A 15,546-nucleotide genomic window follows, 5' to 3' on the forward strand; every position below is an offset into this window, starting at 1 on the left:
TCCACTCCAGTCTACTGCAGTCCACAGCATCCAGCATCTCTCTATCGGCATCTCTCTACTGGCATCTCTCTACTGGCATCTCTCTACTTTCAAATTCCACCAGCTTCTCTATACCATCTAATACCTCTGTCGAAACTGACAACGCAGATTCCGTCATTATTGTCACCGCCAGCGCCGCCTCTAATACCCTTTTTAATAAATTTAACACCACTAGCAATACTCTCATCTTGCTGATCAGTCGTAGTGTCATCGAAATCAGAAATGGAGATATTTATAGTGGCCTCTCTTTCCCTGGTATCCAAGTCCCAAACTCGCACACACTTATCGAATCCACAGCTAACCAAATTTTTCCCCGTTTCATCAAAATCAAGCCCCATAATCCACCCTTGATGAGCAAACCCACCAACTACGCTTTTTGCCGAATGCGACGGCGTCGCAAGTGTCCCCACATTCTCTCCATATTGAACATCGTATAGCGTAATAGAGCCTGCTGCTTGATTGTCTCTTGCCACAGCAAGCAAGGTGCCACCAGGTGAAAATGCCAAAGCTCTAGGAACCGAAGAGGAAGAGTTTAGCTTTGGGTTTCTGCTCACTACTAAGTCGGTGGATTTAAACGTATACACCAACTTTAGTGTTTGGAAATCATAGAGCAAGACATTCCCATTCATATGCCCCACTGCACATTTTTTGTTCTCTGTCTGATTCACAGATAAAGAATTGGAAAAGGATGAGCTAGGCCAGGATCGCGATGAACCAGTTGTTGTAGAACCACCCAAATCTCCATATTTTTCAAATTTGATAGAAACTTCCTCTTCTTCTTCCTCCTCCTCTTTGCTCTCGATACTCAAAGTATACACCTCAGTCACCCCATTCATCTTGGTAACCAAAAAAAAATCCTGTTTGTTTTCGGGATCAACATAAAATCCAGGTATCCAACATTTTTCCAATTTAAATGCAATATCCTTTATCCTTGCAAAATCACCATTGATGTAATACTTGAAGAAAATCTCGCCATTGAAACAAGCAAATGCCAAAATAGTAACCTGCACAGTCGAGCTCGGTATTTTATTTTCATAAACCGATAAATGATGAATTCCACTTGCATTTATAAACAACGATTGAACAAAGTCCGTGGGTTGATGCACCTCATCCTTCTTGTTATCCCAGAATTTGGCATATCCATCGCTCGAAATTGATATAGTATACTTGGAAGTAATTTCAACACCATATATATCCGACTTATGAGCCTTAGAGGCACTCACCGTGCTAATATACTGCTTTCCCATCCCTGTCTACTTGAAGAAAGACGAACCTTTTTCATCCTCGATTTGATTTTTCATTTTTTTTTCAAAGTGAAGGAATGAAAAAAAAAAAAAAATTGTAGACTATGGAATACTTGGTTTCTTCATCTATAAAGGTATTAGAGTCGGTATACGTTGTGGAAAGAGGAAGGAAGGAAGGAAGATGTCGAGGGAGTTGAAGCAGCTGATTGCGGAACAGTATATATTCCGAAGCTCGGTGCTGCAATTACTTGAATCCAGCAAAAAGGAGTCAACTTGTTTACCATACAATAAGTTAATCTGTAAGAACAATAGTGAATTGTATCTTGCGGTAGATAACCTTGTTAGATGTTGCAATATTAGCCCAATTACCAAGAATTATAAATTGCTAAAAACATTTGATGCTAGTTTTGAAGTTAAGCTGCTTGTAATGAATGAGTCGAGTACGTTGTTGGCGGTTGTTGGAGAATCAAATGTTGATATCGTGGTATTACCTACACCGCATCTTGAGACCCAGCAGAGTTCTGCATATGTTGATACGACAAGTTATAGAGTCCAAATTCCGGGCAAGATCAGGAAATGTATATGGCAGTCCATATGCGCCAACGATTCAATGTTTGTTGTGTTGAATGATAATTCTGAAATTTTTGGATTTGATATTTTGAAGTCAACAAAGATACCGCAAATCCGTATCAAGATTGAAAATGAAAAAATAAACTCAATAACTTTTGGTTCTAGAAGCAAAATCGGCGATGGATTGAGAATCTTTGCTAGCACAGATGATAAAATATTTGCATTGAATTTTTACCACAAGGGTACCAAAATCGCAGTCTCCGAAGGTGCAGTCGATTTAGCTATCGTTGATTCTCAAACGGTTATCTCGTTGATAATAGATAAATTTGGTGATGATCCTAAAAACTCGTATCTACTTCGACTGGCTTTGGAACAACTCAATTTATATAAATCGTTTAAAAATCAGTTGAGGCATAATGTAAGAGAAGTAAGAGGAACGGGCTCTGATGAGCCATACGAGTTATTTAAAGTAGATTTAAATTTTTTAAACTCGAGCCAAATTGATTATTCTCCAAATACAGTAGCAAATTTTGGAGCCGATGATCTAATATCGTTTGGAGGCAATGAACAAGTGACGTTACTCGCAATGATAAAAAATAATACCATTTCATACTTTATCAATATTCTAGATTGTGGATTTATCAAGCACGAGGAACCAGCAGGAGCAAATTATACTAAGCCAAAGAAAGGATTTGGTTTTGTTGATACTTTTGATGAAGTCAATGCAGAAAACATATTCTGGGAAAATGAATTGTGTGTCCTTGATTATTTACAATCGGACAAACTACCAGCTAAAGGAGGAGGAGGAGGAGGAGCATGCATTTTACAAAACATAAATAACTGTGATAACAAGTTTGTTGCCGTGATTGACTCAGATATAGTTGTGGTGGACTGTGCCTGGGTTGAGGATTTCTTGTCAGAATTGCAAAATGATGTAAAATATGATTTTAGCCCTCACAAAATCAGACCGACTTATAACTTGCTTTCGTCAGGAGATGATCTTCAAGGTTTTGCGTTTGTTAATAAATTTCAACAGGAAATTGTCATTGTTGTTAGAGAACAATTGGAACTTGTGAAATTAACCACAGAGCCAGAAGAGGAGAAAAAATTGATTGCCGCTGGTGATCAACCCAAGACTAAAGATTCTTCAAGGATTGTGCCACAGTCACAACTAGATACAACCACGCTATTTACAGAACCTTTTGCTGAAATTGAAGAATATTTACGCAAACTCAAAGTCTCAACTATTGTTAGCTCCACAAAGGCAACTAATCTCAATCCAGCAATTGAAAACTTGGAAGAACTCAATAAGATCTCTCAAGTGACTAATAGCATAATTTCTAACTATACGGTTTTTGCGGTGAAATTGCAATCGCGTGTTATAACCCAGTTGCAATCAGTTAAACTTCAATTTGAACGACTACAATCTATTTCCAGTATAAAGCCCTACAATGAAAAACACAGTGATAGAATTTGCAAGCTCTTTGAGCGACAAAAACAATTGGATTTGAAAATGAAGGTGATACAAGATAAAATTAGTGACCAATTCTACAAAGCGAAAGATCTTCCATTGTCTGTAGCGGAGAAAAAGTACTTTGAGGAGATTAATACATGTAACAAAACGTCGAAAGAGTTGGTTAGGAAATTGGATGAGTATAAGGAGCAAGTGGAAAGAATTAATAAAGAAAAAGAAAAACTCAGCACAAACAAGGAAGAAGAAAAGAAAGAAGAAAACGAACAAGTATTACAAACATTGCAATTAGAACAAAAAGTGAAGAGGTTGATTGTCTGGTTGAAATCACAGGATGCAGATATTAATGATATGATGAAGAAGGTAAAGATTGCTGTGCAATGAAAAATAGTGATAAGGAATAGGGAATAGTAATAAAAATGAGGAGGCGAGGTGGCATTCAAACCCGTGTCTTTTCTTTCAATCTTCAGTATCAGTCTTGTATAGATTGTAGCTTCTATTCTACTATCGAGCAAAGCGAGAGAGTGGAACAACACTGACTAGCTGGCTACTCCACTATCGAGAAAAGCGAGAGAGTGGTACAAATAATGGAACAACACTGACTAGCTTGCTACTCCACTATCTCGCTCTGCTCGATAGTGGTACAATACGGACTAGCTGGCTACTCCACTATCTCGCTCTGCTCGATAGTGGTACAAGTAATGGTGTAATTTAATCGTGTTCTCTTAAAGAATATATTTTGCTAGTGTTAATTAAGTTCTCTCAGTTGAAAAAAAAAAATCATGGGTATCAACAAAACGCTAAGCACTCTTGTTCAAAGATAAAGGTTGGTATTTCTTCATCCTAGTAGGCGCTGCTGTTCCAGTTACGTTAAAGTATAGACAATGACAGATGTTAGAGCATCGTCTGTTACGCCAAATGACTACATTCTAAGCTTATCTGAGGCTCAAATAGACCATGACCAAAAAATTGGTATAAAAGCAATAAGGTTATTCTTGCAAAGCAAAACATCGTATGATGTTCTTCCAGTGAGTTACAGATTGATTGTATTAGATACCTCATTACTAGTGAAGAAATCGTTAAACATTTTATTACAAAATAATATCATTTCGGCACCATTATGGAATAACAAAACTTCGAGATTCGCGGGATTATTAACATCGAGCGATTTTATCAATGTGATACAGTACTATTTCCAATTTCCCGAGAAATTCGAGTTGGTTGACCAATTGACTTTGGATGGATTACGCGATATTGAAACGGCTATAGGCGTAGATCAAATAGAAACCGCATCAATACATCCATTCAAGTCCTTATACGAAGCTTGTGTCAAGATGTTGAATTCAAAGGCCAAAAGAATTCCGTTATTAGACACCAACGAAAACGAAGCAAAAGATATAGTTGTCAGTGTATTAACGCAATATCGTATTTTGAAATTTGTTGCTTTGAATTGCAAAGAGACCAAGATGTTGTTGAAACAAATTCAACATACCGAGCTCAACAAACAGAAGGAAATAAGCACGTGTACCATGGATACCCCTGTTATAGAAGTTATCCACTTGCTCACTTCAAAGTCGGTGTCTTCTATCCCCATTGTAGATACCGAGGGTAAATTAATCAATGTCTACGAAGCCGTTGACATTTTGGCATTAGTAAAAGGAGGAATGTATACAGACTTGGATTTATCTGTAGGAGAAGCACTATTGAGAAGATCAGAAGATTTTGAAGGTGTCCACACATGTACTGTAAAAGATAGATTGAGTACAATAATGGATACAATTCGAAAATCAAGACTACACAGATTATTTGTTGTTGACGATGAAGGAAAGTTGGTCAATGTTATTACATTGAGTGATATTTTGAACTATATATTGTTTGGTGAAGACTAACGACACTAGCTCTTAACACTATCGAGCAACACCCACAATAGCCATACTAGCGAGCTTGTGGAGCATTACTATCTCTTAACACTATCGAGCATCACCCACAATAGCCACACTAGCGAGCGAAGCGAGCTAGTGTCGAGGCTAGTCAGTGGGCAGCTAGTCAGTGGGCAGCTAGTCAGTGGGCAGCTAGTCAGTAGGCAGCTAGGCAGTGGGTAGTTAGTCAGTGTTTCTCCACCATCTCGCTCTGCTCGATAGTGTCGAGGCTAGTAATGGTCCTCTAGCTCGCTTCGCTCGCTAGTGTCGCTTTCTACTCTTTTTTCAATGTCGCATTTGATTTTATTTGTCCTTTTTACGACATTTATCGTCAACGGAATTGAAAGCCAAATTAGGAAAGAATAAACCCCGATAAGAATCTCAAGCTCATCGCAGCAATTATTTTAAAGTATGTATATATAAATCAGGCATATCTTGATATCAGGTTGAGGCTCGAGGGCAGGTTATATTGTTATGTTATTATGTCTGTTGAAGTTAGTAGTCATGTTGAAGTTACTGGGGAAAGGAAGGTTGGATATCTAGAGAAGCTAAGTCTTCCTCAAGTTACTATCCGAGCGACTTTAGTTGGATTAGTAATTGGGTCAGTTATTCTTATATCGAATTTTCAGTTTGGTTTACAAACAGGATGGGTTTCTATGATGTCTCTACCTGCGGCCTTGCTAGGTTTTGCTACGTTCAAGCTAACACCCTTGGCGCAGGATTTCACTGATGTGGAAAATGTCTATATTCAAAGTATTGCTGTTGCTGTGGGGACAGGACCCCTTGCTTATGGATTCATTGGTATTATTCCAGCAATTGAAAAGTTTCTAACGCCACAAGAGTCGGGTATCGGGAAGCATATCATTTTTTCAACCAAGGAGTTGATAATATGGTCTATGGGATTAGGATTATTTGGAGTGTTTTTCGCTATTCCCTTGAGAAATCAAGTGATTATTAAAGAGAAACTTGCCTTTCCCTCTGGGAGCGCTACGGCAACATTGATATCTGTGCTACATGGTACAGAGGTTTTTGAAGATGAAAGCGACGAAGAAGCAAAAGGAGAAGAAGAAGAAGAAGCAGAGGAGCAATTGAAGAACCTACAAGGGGGTGGTGGTGGTGGTGGAGGAGGAGGAGGAGTCGATTTTCCAAGCTTACAACGAGAAACTTCTACTACCCAACTCTTGAAGGCTACCGACTACAACAGCAATATGCAATCACTAGGAATCACCTTTGGTATATCTGCAGTGTATACTATAGTATCGTTTTTTTTCCCCATACTAAAGAGATTGCCAATATTTGGAACTTGGATGTCCAAGAGATACCTTTGGGATTTTCAACCATCACCTGCATACATTGGTCAAGGCATTATTATGGGATTACCTACTGTTTCATATATTTTATTTGGTGCAATACTAGGTTGGGGAGTTTTAGCGCCGTTGTCGAAACATATGAAATGGGCACCAGGCGAAATTGACGATTGGATGGAAGGTGGTCAAGGTTGGATATTATGGATTAGTTTAAGTATCATGGTTGCAGATTCGCTTATTTCCTTTATTGTGCTTAGCATCAAGTCGGTCATCTCGTTTTTCGATGATTTGAAAAGGAGAGAACGTTTGTATGCAAACTCATTGGAGCTTCAACAACCATTGACTGCCAGTTATAGCAATCCAGGTGTTAATGACGAAACTATTAACAGCCATAATACCACCTCCTCCAAGATCACTACCTCCACCACCTTGTACGCCGAACCACGGAACCGGCAAAAGGTTGTCGAAGTGCCCCTGGAATTCCTTATTTCCAATAAAGTGGCAATTGTAGGAACAATATTCTCATCCATATTGTGCATATGTACGCTTTACTGGATTTTTGGCGAGTTGATTCCCATATATGCATCGATAACAGCTATATTACTAGCAATGCTATTCAGCGTGCTTGCCACAAGAACTCTTGGTGTTTCCGACATTAACCCGGTGAGTGGGATTGGCAAATTGTCACAACTTATCTTTGCCCTCATCATCCCTTCCGACCATCCAGCAAAAGTATTGATCAACTTGATATCAGGAGGCGTTGCAGAAGCAGGAGCACAACAAGCTGGAGACTTGATGCAAGATTTGAAAACTGGTCACATGGTTGGTGCCGCTCCAAAAGCTCAATTTGTTGCTCAAATAATAGGTACCATATTTTCCGTGTTTCTCAGTTCCATCATGTACAGGGTATACCAATCTATTTACGAGATTCCTAATGACATATTTCGTATTCCCACGGCAATAATTTGGATTGACTGTTCAAGATTGGTTACTGGAGAAGGTCTACCGCCAAAAGCGATGGAGTTTTCCATAGTCTTTGGTGTTGTTTTTGCCTTGATATCCTTATTGAAAAACACATTACCACAAACTTCAAAGTTTCACAAGCATTTGGTATGGTTACCAAATGGTGTCGCCGTAGGGATTGGTATCTACAACACACCCAATTTTACACTCGCGAGGTTTCTAGGTGGCCTCATAGCTTACTACTGGGCAAGATTAAGTAGCAGAGGAAGAATAGGAATGATCATATTTAGCAGTGGCCTCGTTCTAGGAGAAGGTCTACTAAGTGGATTTACGATGCTACTCACAAGCCTAGGAGTAAAACATTTTTAAACAGTATTATTATATAGACCCTAACCAAATCTTTTTAGATACAATTTTTCTGTTTTTTTAATTATACATGTACCATAAGCTATACAAAAAGCTTATTCTTTCTTTGTATATATATATATATATATATATATATATATATATATTACCTGGCGTTTCTTTCTCTATCAGCATTGATCCTTTGATTTATCAAATAGATTGCCTTTTGGAAAGAATCTATGCCTCCTGTTAAGGTAAGCTTTCTAATATTAGTCAAACCCCTACCTCCCAACATAATAGATTGGCCTCTATCAGGTTCGATCTTGACATAGGAACAACCACTATTCTCTCTAATGTGCTTGATATTATTTCCGCCTCTTCCAATAACTGAACCAATCAGTGAATTAGCAACGTAAATATCCTGATTGTACTTGTCGCCCGAACGAACAGGAGGATTAATAATAACCTCGCCAATGATAGTGTTATTGTACTCATCGGTGTACTGGTCTTGATGAGGTACACCTGCAGAAATACCAGGTGCTTGTTGTGGCGGAAGTGCTCCATAACTATTCTGTGGCTGAACAGAAGGTTGAAACATCATTGAAAAATCATACTGCAGTGGCGGCTGTTGTTGTGGTTGTTGTGGTTGTTGTTGTTGTTGTTGCTGTTGCTGTTGTGAAGATCTTTGAAATGGCGAGGTCATTTTGTTTTGAAACATTGGGTTGGCTCCATACTGTTGTCCCAATTGACCCAAAGGTTGTTGCTGATGCTGCTGTTGTTGTGATGGTGGTTGCTGTTGCTGTTGCATGTTTGAGTATTGCGACTGCTGTTCAAATGGCAGGTTTTCAGGCTGATAGTTTGCAGGATTGTATAATACAACTTTATTCTTTTTCAATGTATCCTGATGTTCAATAATCACCAATGATATAAAGTAGATAGCAATGTGGATTGCATCGGCAACTCCCATGACACTCAAGACTCTATCAGTAGAATAAGGCAAAGGTTGCTCTGCAGCTTTCAATTTTGCAGCTGAGTTTTCTTCAATTTCTCTGAATTTCAAGCCCTGCTTCCCAATAATAAACCCAACTAGAGGATGTGGTATCAATAACTTCAAGTTGTATTGTTGACTATTCATATTTGCCGGTTCATCCTCGGGTTCGTTTAATATAGTTCGGGTAATCAAATTAAAGGCCTTAGCAACATTCTCGGCTGGGCCCTTCACGCTGACTATTCTCTCGGGCACTCCTCTGATATTATCGCTAATCTGGATTCTTACATTAGCCTTTTCTCTAAGATGGTTTATCTTGGCACCTTGTTTGCCCACAATAGTGCTTGCTTCTTTTACAGGAACGTACATTCTGAGGGAAACAAAGGTTGGGTCCAGTTCTTTTTCCCTATGGTTAGAAACAGGTTTAGACGAAGAGGGCGGGGACTCATACTCGGTAGTTGCAGCGGCAGCAACAGGGGCATTTGGTTCCACTGGGGCACCAATAGCAGCAGCATTAGTAGTAGTAGTAGTAGTAGTAGTAGCAGTAGTAGCAGGAGCAGAAGCAGAAGCAGAAGCAGCAGCAGAAGGAGGAGGAGCAGCAGCAGCAGAAGAAGAAGGAGGAGGAGGCGCGAGATCCGACAACAAAGCAGCCTGTTCCAAGATCTGTTGGACAGTTTGGGCACCGGTAAGTTCTGGTTTGCTCGAGACGGGTTGAGGCGGCTCTACTTCAGTTTTTTCGTCATTTGAAGAGGCGTTTGAAGAGGCATTTTCAGAGCTGGAATCATGTTTTGCCGAGGGGGCAGTAGTTACGTCTACCTCTTCAGAGCCCTCCTGCCTTGAATCTTCTTCTTCTTTTTCTTCTAATGGTGGTTCTTCTTGTTTTGGTTCTTCCAATTCAGCTAGAGTTCCGATACTTGGCGCAGTGTGTACTTTTTCCTCATCCTTATCATGCAAGTCCAATTGCTCGCTATCTAAGGCAACTCTTTTGTTTTGATTCGACAGAGTGGACTGATTATCATTTACTTCATTTTCATTAACTTCTAATTCTTCATTTTTACGCTTTAAAACGTTACTAGGAGTTTCGCTGGTGGGAACTTCAGACATTTCTTAATAAAAAAAATAGATAACAAAATAAGTTTTAGAACCTAATTTAGATGAAAGATTAGAGTCTGAGATAATAGTACTATTAGAAACGTAGTCAGGGGAGCAGTCAAGTCTATGATGGATGTTGAAAGAAGTAACCAATCGAGTTTGAATTTTCGTGGCTGAGAAGAAAAAAAAAAAACTTCATCACATTGGTAAAAGTGCACGACTATGGGGAGCGGAGCGGCGTGACGCCATCGAGCGACGCCATCGAGCGACACTATCGAGCAGGGCGAGATAGTGTCGATGAGAGCTAGTGTGCTCCACTATCGATGAGAGCTAATGTGCTCCACTATCGATGAGAGCTAGTGTGCTCCACTATCGATGAGAGCTAATGTGCTCCACTATCGATGAGAGCTAATGTGCTCCACTATCGATGAGAGCTAATGTGCTCCACTATCGATGAGAGCTAATGTGCTCCACTATCGATGAGAGCTAATGTGCTCCACTATCGATGAGAGCTAATGTGCTCCACTATCGATGAGAGCTAATGTGCTCCACTATCGATGAGAGCTAATGTGCTCCACTATCGATGAGAGCTAATGTGCTCCACTATCGATGAGAGCTAATGTGCTCCACTATCGATGAGAGCTAATGTGCTCCACTATCGATGAGAGCTAATGTGCTCCACTATCGATGAGAGCTAATGTGCTCCACTATCGATGAGAGCTAATGTGCTCCACTATCGATGAGAGCTAATGTGCTCCACTATCGATGAGAGCTAATGTGCTCCACTATCGATGAGAGCTAATGTGCTCCACTATCGATGAGAGCTAATGTGCTCCACTATCGATGAGAGCTAATGTGCTCCACTATCGATGAGAGCTAGTGTGCTCCACTATCGATGAGAGCTAATGTGCTCCACTATCGATGAGAGCTAATGTGCTCCACTATCGATGAGAGCTAATGTGCTCCACTATCGATGAGAGCTAATGTGCTCCACTATCGATGAGAGCTAGTGTGCTCCACTATCGATGAGAGCTAATGTGCTCCACTATCGATGAGAGCTAGTGTGCTCCACTATCGATGAGAGCTAATGTGCTCCACTATCGATGAGAGCTAGTGTGCTCCACTATCGATGAGAGCTAGTACACTAGCTCTCATCGACACTATCTCGCTTTGCTCGATAGTGTTGCTCGATAGTGTTGCTCGATAGTGTTGCTCGATAGTGTTGCTCGATGGTGTCGCTCGATAGTCCCTTGCTTTCTTTTTTGCAAAATTATTAGATAAACTTTATTCATTAAAGTTTAGAGTATCAAGTATCACAGTACAATCAAAACGTCAACTTCCTCTTTACTAATAATATACATAAAACTTACAACTAGTATCTTATTACTGACTCTCGCCACTATCTTAAAATCTCTTTACTTGTCTCTACTTGTCTCTACAAAGTGTTGCTCCACTATCGAGGAGTGTGAGATAGTCTCTACAAAGTGTTGCTCCACTATCGAGGAGTGTGAGATAGTCTCTACAAAGTGTTGCTCCACTATCGAGGAGTGTGAGATAGTCTCTACAAAGTGTTGCTCCACTATCGAGGAGTGTGAGATAGTCTCTACAAAGTGTTGCTGCTCGATAGTAAGACTCTTGTATAGAATATTGACCTCTTGTTAGTGTTGTAAGAAGCTATTCAGTGTTGCTAAAAAGTGTTGTAACAGGATAATCAGCGAAATAGTATTGTATTAAGTTAGTCAGCGAGACAGTGTTGTAACAAGCTAATCAGTACTTTTCCACTAGCTTGCATTGCTCACTAGTGTCGGTGTAGTCAGTACTTTTCCACTACCTCGCTTCGCTCACTAGTGTCGGTGTAGTCAGTGCTGCTTCACTAGCTCGCTTCGCTCACTAGTGTCGGTGTAGTCAGTACTTTTCCACTAGCTCGCTTCGCTCACTAGTGTCGGTGTAGTCAGTGCTGCTTCACTATCTCGTTCGCTCACTAGTGTCGGTGTAGTCAGTACTTTTCCACTAGCTCGCTTCGCTCCCCTGTGTTGGTGTAGTCAGTGCTGCTTCACTATCTCGCTTCGCTCCCTTGTGTCGCTCGAGATTTACTTGTTTTCAAGTTGGTAGAGTCTCCTCCTTTCAGCTTCTTTTGCTTGTTGATAAATGACGTCCCTTTTCATATCGATTCTGCCCAAAAAATCTTGTTTATCCAAGTATCCGCCCTTATTATGTCTCTTGAGGTCATCACCAATTCTCCGCTGATCAACAAAGCTTGCCCAATCTAATCGAGATTTCTCCAAGGTTGATAACTTCATTTTCTTATTACTGCTCATCTGCAAAAACTTGTCTATAAGTGAAGGTCGTTTTAGTTTAATGCAAAGCTCTTTTTTCTCTTTAGTAAATGGATCTTCTCTTATAACCTTGACTTGAGATCGCCTATATGGTACATCATCACTACTTGACGTTATCGAGCTGGTGGAATTGAGGTATGCTTTTGCTTCTTCAGAGTCCCTATCTACTAGTTTCGACTCGGTTATCAATTTCCCAGCAAACGTGTAGTTCACCTGTATTTTGATCTTCGAAGCCAGCTCCTGCCCTTGCTCATGCTCAAGATCTTGCTCGATTTTACTCGATTTGGGTTCTGCTAAAATCGGTTCCATTTCAGGTATCTTTTTACACTGTTTCAAATCGTTGAATACCGCTTCCATATCCAATGCACAAGTATCCTTTACCAACCCTCGTGAATCAGTTTCAAACTTTCCTATGAATTTAGCCTTCTTCAACTCCTTATCGCGATACCGCTGTGATCTCGTTCTCACTTGTGAAACGTTTGACTCGATTTTGGAAAAATCGGGAATATCCTCTCTTCCTGAATCATTCCTGGAATCATATTCATCGCTGCTCTCTCCGGGCTCCTCTCCATCCCCAACTTGACCCGTCTCCTCTTTTTTAGTTGGATCATAATCCTCATCTTCTTCATCTTCTTCTTCATCATCTCCACCTTTACCCTCATCCTCTTCCTCATTCCTTACTCCACCTTTAAGCTCATCCTCATTCCTTACTCCACCTTTAAGCTCATCCTCATTTTTACCCCCCTTTGTACTACTGTCTAATCTCTTTGACACCGTTCCCGTACCCTGAACCATTTTCTTCTTCACCCCCACTTGCTCTATAAACGATGCCTGTTAAAAATATTACTCCACCTTGTTTCAACGGTTTTCGCTACCAATTGTTTTTTTAAAAAATAATCCGGCGGCTAACTGCCGATTATTTTTCACCATTCTTTGTTACATGTCATTTAGGTGAACAAGTAAGTTATAGTTAGCCCCAGGTGAACAACTAGTCTGTCTGTCTCTAGTCCTTTTCTATCTCTTTTTATCTTGCTGTTCCCCTTTTTTTCCCCTCCTTTTTCTATATAGATATGTCAGAGTTGTTTTATGCTGACGCCGAAAGTCCCATTGTCTTGTTATCTGCAAAGAAACATTTTGACCTATTGTCGACTCCAGAGTTGAGGAAATATGCTCATTACTTATCCCGTGCATCTTTCAATGGCTCCAAGGCAGTGTTGAGGTCGGTATCGCCTGAAAGTGAGTACATTTTTGAGTTAATCTTGGCTATTCACGAGGCTTTGGGTCAACCAAGCTCGAATGAAGAGTATTTTGCAAAATTGAGTTTTTTGACAGATAAAGAGACTTTGCAATACTTGGAGTATGCTTCTCAGTTTTTGGGAAATTTGGGTAATTACAAATCTTTTGGTGACAGGAAATTTATACCTAGACTTTCCCAGGATAAATTCGAAACTTTGGTGAAACAATTGGATAACGAGGCAATCTATGATTTATTCCAAAAGTTGAAATTTGCAATCTACAGTACTGATAAGGCGTTACTTGGGTATAAGGAAAAAGGTCTCGAAACAAACTATTACCCTTGTGACGAAATCACCAAAGCCGATATTGACTCAGTTGATAAGGTTTTAACTTGTCTCGGTGTCATGCCTGAAAACACTAGAATCGTTAAAAATAAACACGGTTTTACAGTTTTAGTAGCTTCAGCTAGCAACAATGATGTTTATAATCTTGGCGACTTGAAAACTGAAGCTGGAGTACCAATTAGATTTCAATTTGGAGACCATAGCCAAGAGTTTAAGAAGATTGTCGACGATTTGCAAAATGCATCAAAGTACGTGGCAAACGAAACACAATCAAAACTTGTCGAGTACTACATTGAAGCTTTTGAAACCGGTAACATGAAGGCTCACAAAAAGTCTCAGATTGAATGGGTCAAAGATTTAAAACCTGAAGTGGAATCAAATATCGGGTTCATTGAAACATACAGAGACCCTGCAGGTGTTAGAGGTGAGTGGGAAGGTTTGGTTGCCATGGTCAACCATGAGCGTACGGCAAAGTTCTCTAAGCTTGTGGAAAACGCGGGAGAGTTTATTCCTCAGCTACCCTGGGATTCCCTTTACGAAAAAGATCAGTTTACTCCTCCTGATTTTACATCTTTAGAAGTCTTGACGTTTGCAGGTTCCGGTATTCCAGCAGGAATCAACATTCCCAATTATGATGATGTTAGACTAAATTACGGGTTCAAGAATGTTAGTCTCGGAAACGTTTTATCGGCAAACCCAAAGAATCCGAAAAAGGAAGAAATCATTACCTTCATTGATGAACAGGACCTCTTTAAGAGATGGAGGGACGATGCATTTGAGGTTCAAGTTGGTTTGCACGAGTTGTTAGGCCACGGAACTGGTAAATTGTTACAAGAAGTTGAACCAGGAAAGTTCAACTTTGACAAGCTGGATAAACGTGTTAAGAGTTGGTATGCTCCAAATCAAACATGGGGTGGATTATTTGGAGCAATAGCAGGTGCATATGAAGAGTGTCGTGCCGAATTAGTTGCATTATACTTGATTTTGAAAAACCCCAAAGATATTTTGCCAATTTTTGAGATTACCACACCCGACAGTCAAAGAGAAGTTGCGTTTATTGCTAGTTTATTAATGATACGGGCTGGGCTACTTGGTTTGGAATTTTGGGATCCCGAAGCAAAGAAATGGGGTCAGCCTCATATGCAAGCTCGGTTTGCTATAATGAAACAATTGCACCAAGCAGGTGTTTTCCAATTTACTCATTCCCAACCTGACTTTTCTGATTTGAAAATAGATATTTTTGAGGAGAAGATTTTTGATGGTATTGCTGTTGATGCATTGGGAGATTTCTTGGGGCATTTGCACGTTTTCAAATGTACAGGCAATAGAGATGAGGGTGTTGAATACTTTTTGAAAAAGAGCAATGTTGGTGACGAGTATGCCAAGTTTAGAGATATCGTATTGAAGGAAAAGAGACCAAGAAAGCAATTGATACAGGGTAATACTATTTTGAAACAAGATGGTACAGTAGACTTGGTTGAATATGACGAGAGTGAAACTGGAATGATTCAAAGTTATTATGATAGAAATATTAGATAAAACCTCCTCCTCCTCCACCACCACTACCAAATACCCTTTATCGTATAGCCGTACTTGAAAGTAAAAGAAAGTTAACAAACTTTGTCCTTGATTCTTCCTTCTTCTCTTTTTTTTTTTTCCTCTTTAAGACTCATGAAAAATTTCAAGATTTCA

At 39.9% G+C, this 15,546-nt stretch overlaps 7 protein-coding genes across 7 annotated transcripts; 4 read left to right on the plus strand and 3 right to left on the minus strand. All coding sequences in view use genetic code 12, as the record gives it.

Annotated features, from left to right (window-relative positions):
* Positions 1-89: 89 nt before the first annotated feature.
* SKI8 (SKI complex subunit WD repeat protein) lies at positions 90-1,286 on the minus strand (the record flags this gene model as incomplete). Its single annotated transcript, XM_049323421.1, has 1 exon — positions 90-1,286. The coding sequence occupies one exon, from the start codon at positions 1,284-1,286 to the stop codon at positions 90-92; it is 1,197 nt and encodes a 398-aa protein (XP_049180709.1).
* A 424-nt stretch (positions 1,287-1,710) lies between these two features.
* NUP82 (linker nucleoporin) lies at positions 1,711-3,708 on the plus strand (the record flags this gene model as incomplete). The annotated part of the gene is made up of 1 exon (XM_049323422.1): positions 1,711-3,708. The coding sequence occupies one exon, from the start codon at positions 1,711-1,713 to the stop codon at positions 3,706-3,708; it is 1,998 nt and encodes a 665-aa protein (XP_049180710.1).
* A 500-nt stretch (positions 3,709-4,208) lies between these two features.
* Positions 4,209-5,213, plus strand: SNF4 (AMP-activated serine/threonine-protein kinase regulatory subunit; the record flags this gene model as incomplete). Its single annotated transcript, XM_049323423.1, has 1 exon — positions 4,209-5,213. The coding sequence occupies one exon, from the start codon at positions 4,209-4,211 to the stop codon at positions 5,211-5,213; it is 1,005 nt and encodes a 334-aa protein (XP_049180711.1).
* Positions 5,214-5,725: 512 nt separating this feature from the next.
* On the plus strand, positions 5,726-7,882 carry OPT8 (Opt8p; the record flags this gene model as incomplete). Its single annotated transcript, XM_049323424.1, has 1 exon — positions 5,726-7,882. The coding sequence occupies one exon, from the start codon at positions 5,726-5,728 to the stop codon at positions 7,880-7,882; it is 2,157 nt and encodes a 718-aa protein (XP_049180712.1).
* Positions 7,883-8,024: 142 nt separating this feature from the next.
* On the minus strand, positions 8,025-9,950 carry PBP2 (Pbp2p; the record flags this gene model as incomplete). The annotated part of the gene is made up of 1 exon (XM_049323425.1): positions 8,025-9,950. The coding sequence occupies one exon, from the start codon at positions 9,948-9,950 to the stop codon at positions 8,025-8,027; it is 1,926 nt and encodes a 641-aa protein (XP_049180713.1).
* A 2,078-nt stretch (positions 9,951-12,028) lies between these two features.
* On the minus strand, positions 12,029-13,069 carry KGF56_002220 (uncharacterized protein; the record flags this gene model as incomplete). Its single annotated transcript, XM_049323426.1, has 1 exon — positions 12,029-13,069. One exon carries the CDS (start codon positions 13,067-13,069, stop codon positions 12,029-12,031), a length of 1,041 nt encoding a protein of 346 aa, XP_049180714.1.
* Positions 13,070-13,344: 275 nt separating this feature from the next.
* KGF56_002221 (dipeptidyl-peptidase III) lies at positions 13,345-15,393 on the plus strand (the record flags this gene model as incomplete). Its single annotated transcript, XM_049323427.1, has 1 exon — positions 13,345-15,393. The coding sequence occupies one exon, from the start codon at positions 13,345-13,347 to the stop codon at positions 15,391-15,393; it is 2,049 nt and encodes a 682-aa protein (XP_049180715.1).
* Between the last annotated feature and the right edge of the window lie 153 nt (positions 15,394-15,546).

The sequence above is a fragment of the Candida oxycetoniae genome, assembly GCF_023343755.2.
Source record: "Candida oxycetoniae strain CBS 10844 chromosome Unknown scaffold46, whole genome shotgun sequence".
NCBI classification, from domain to species: domain Eukaryota; kingdom Fungi; phylum Ascomycota; class Pichiomycetes; order Serinales; family Debaryomycetaceae; genus Lodderomyces; species Lodderomyces oxycetoniae.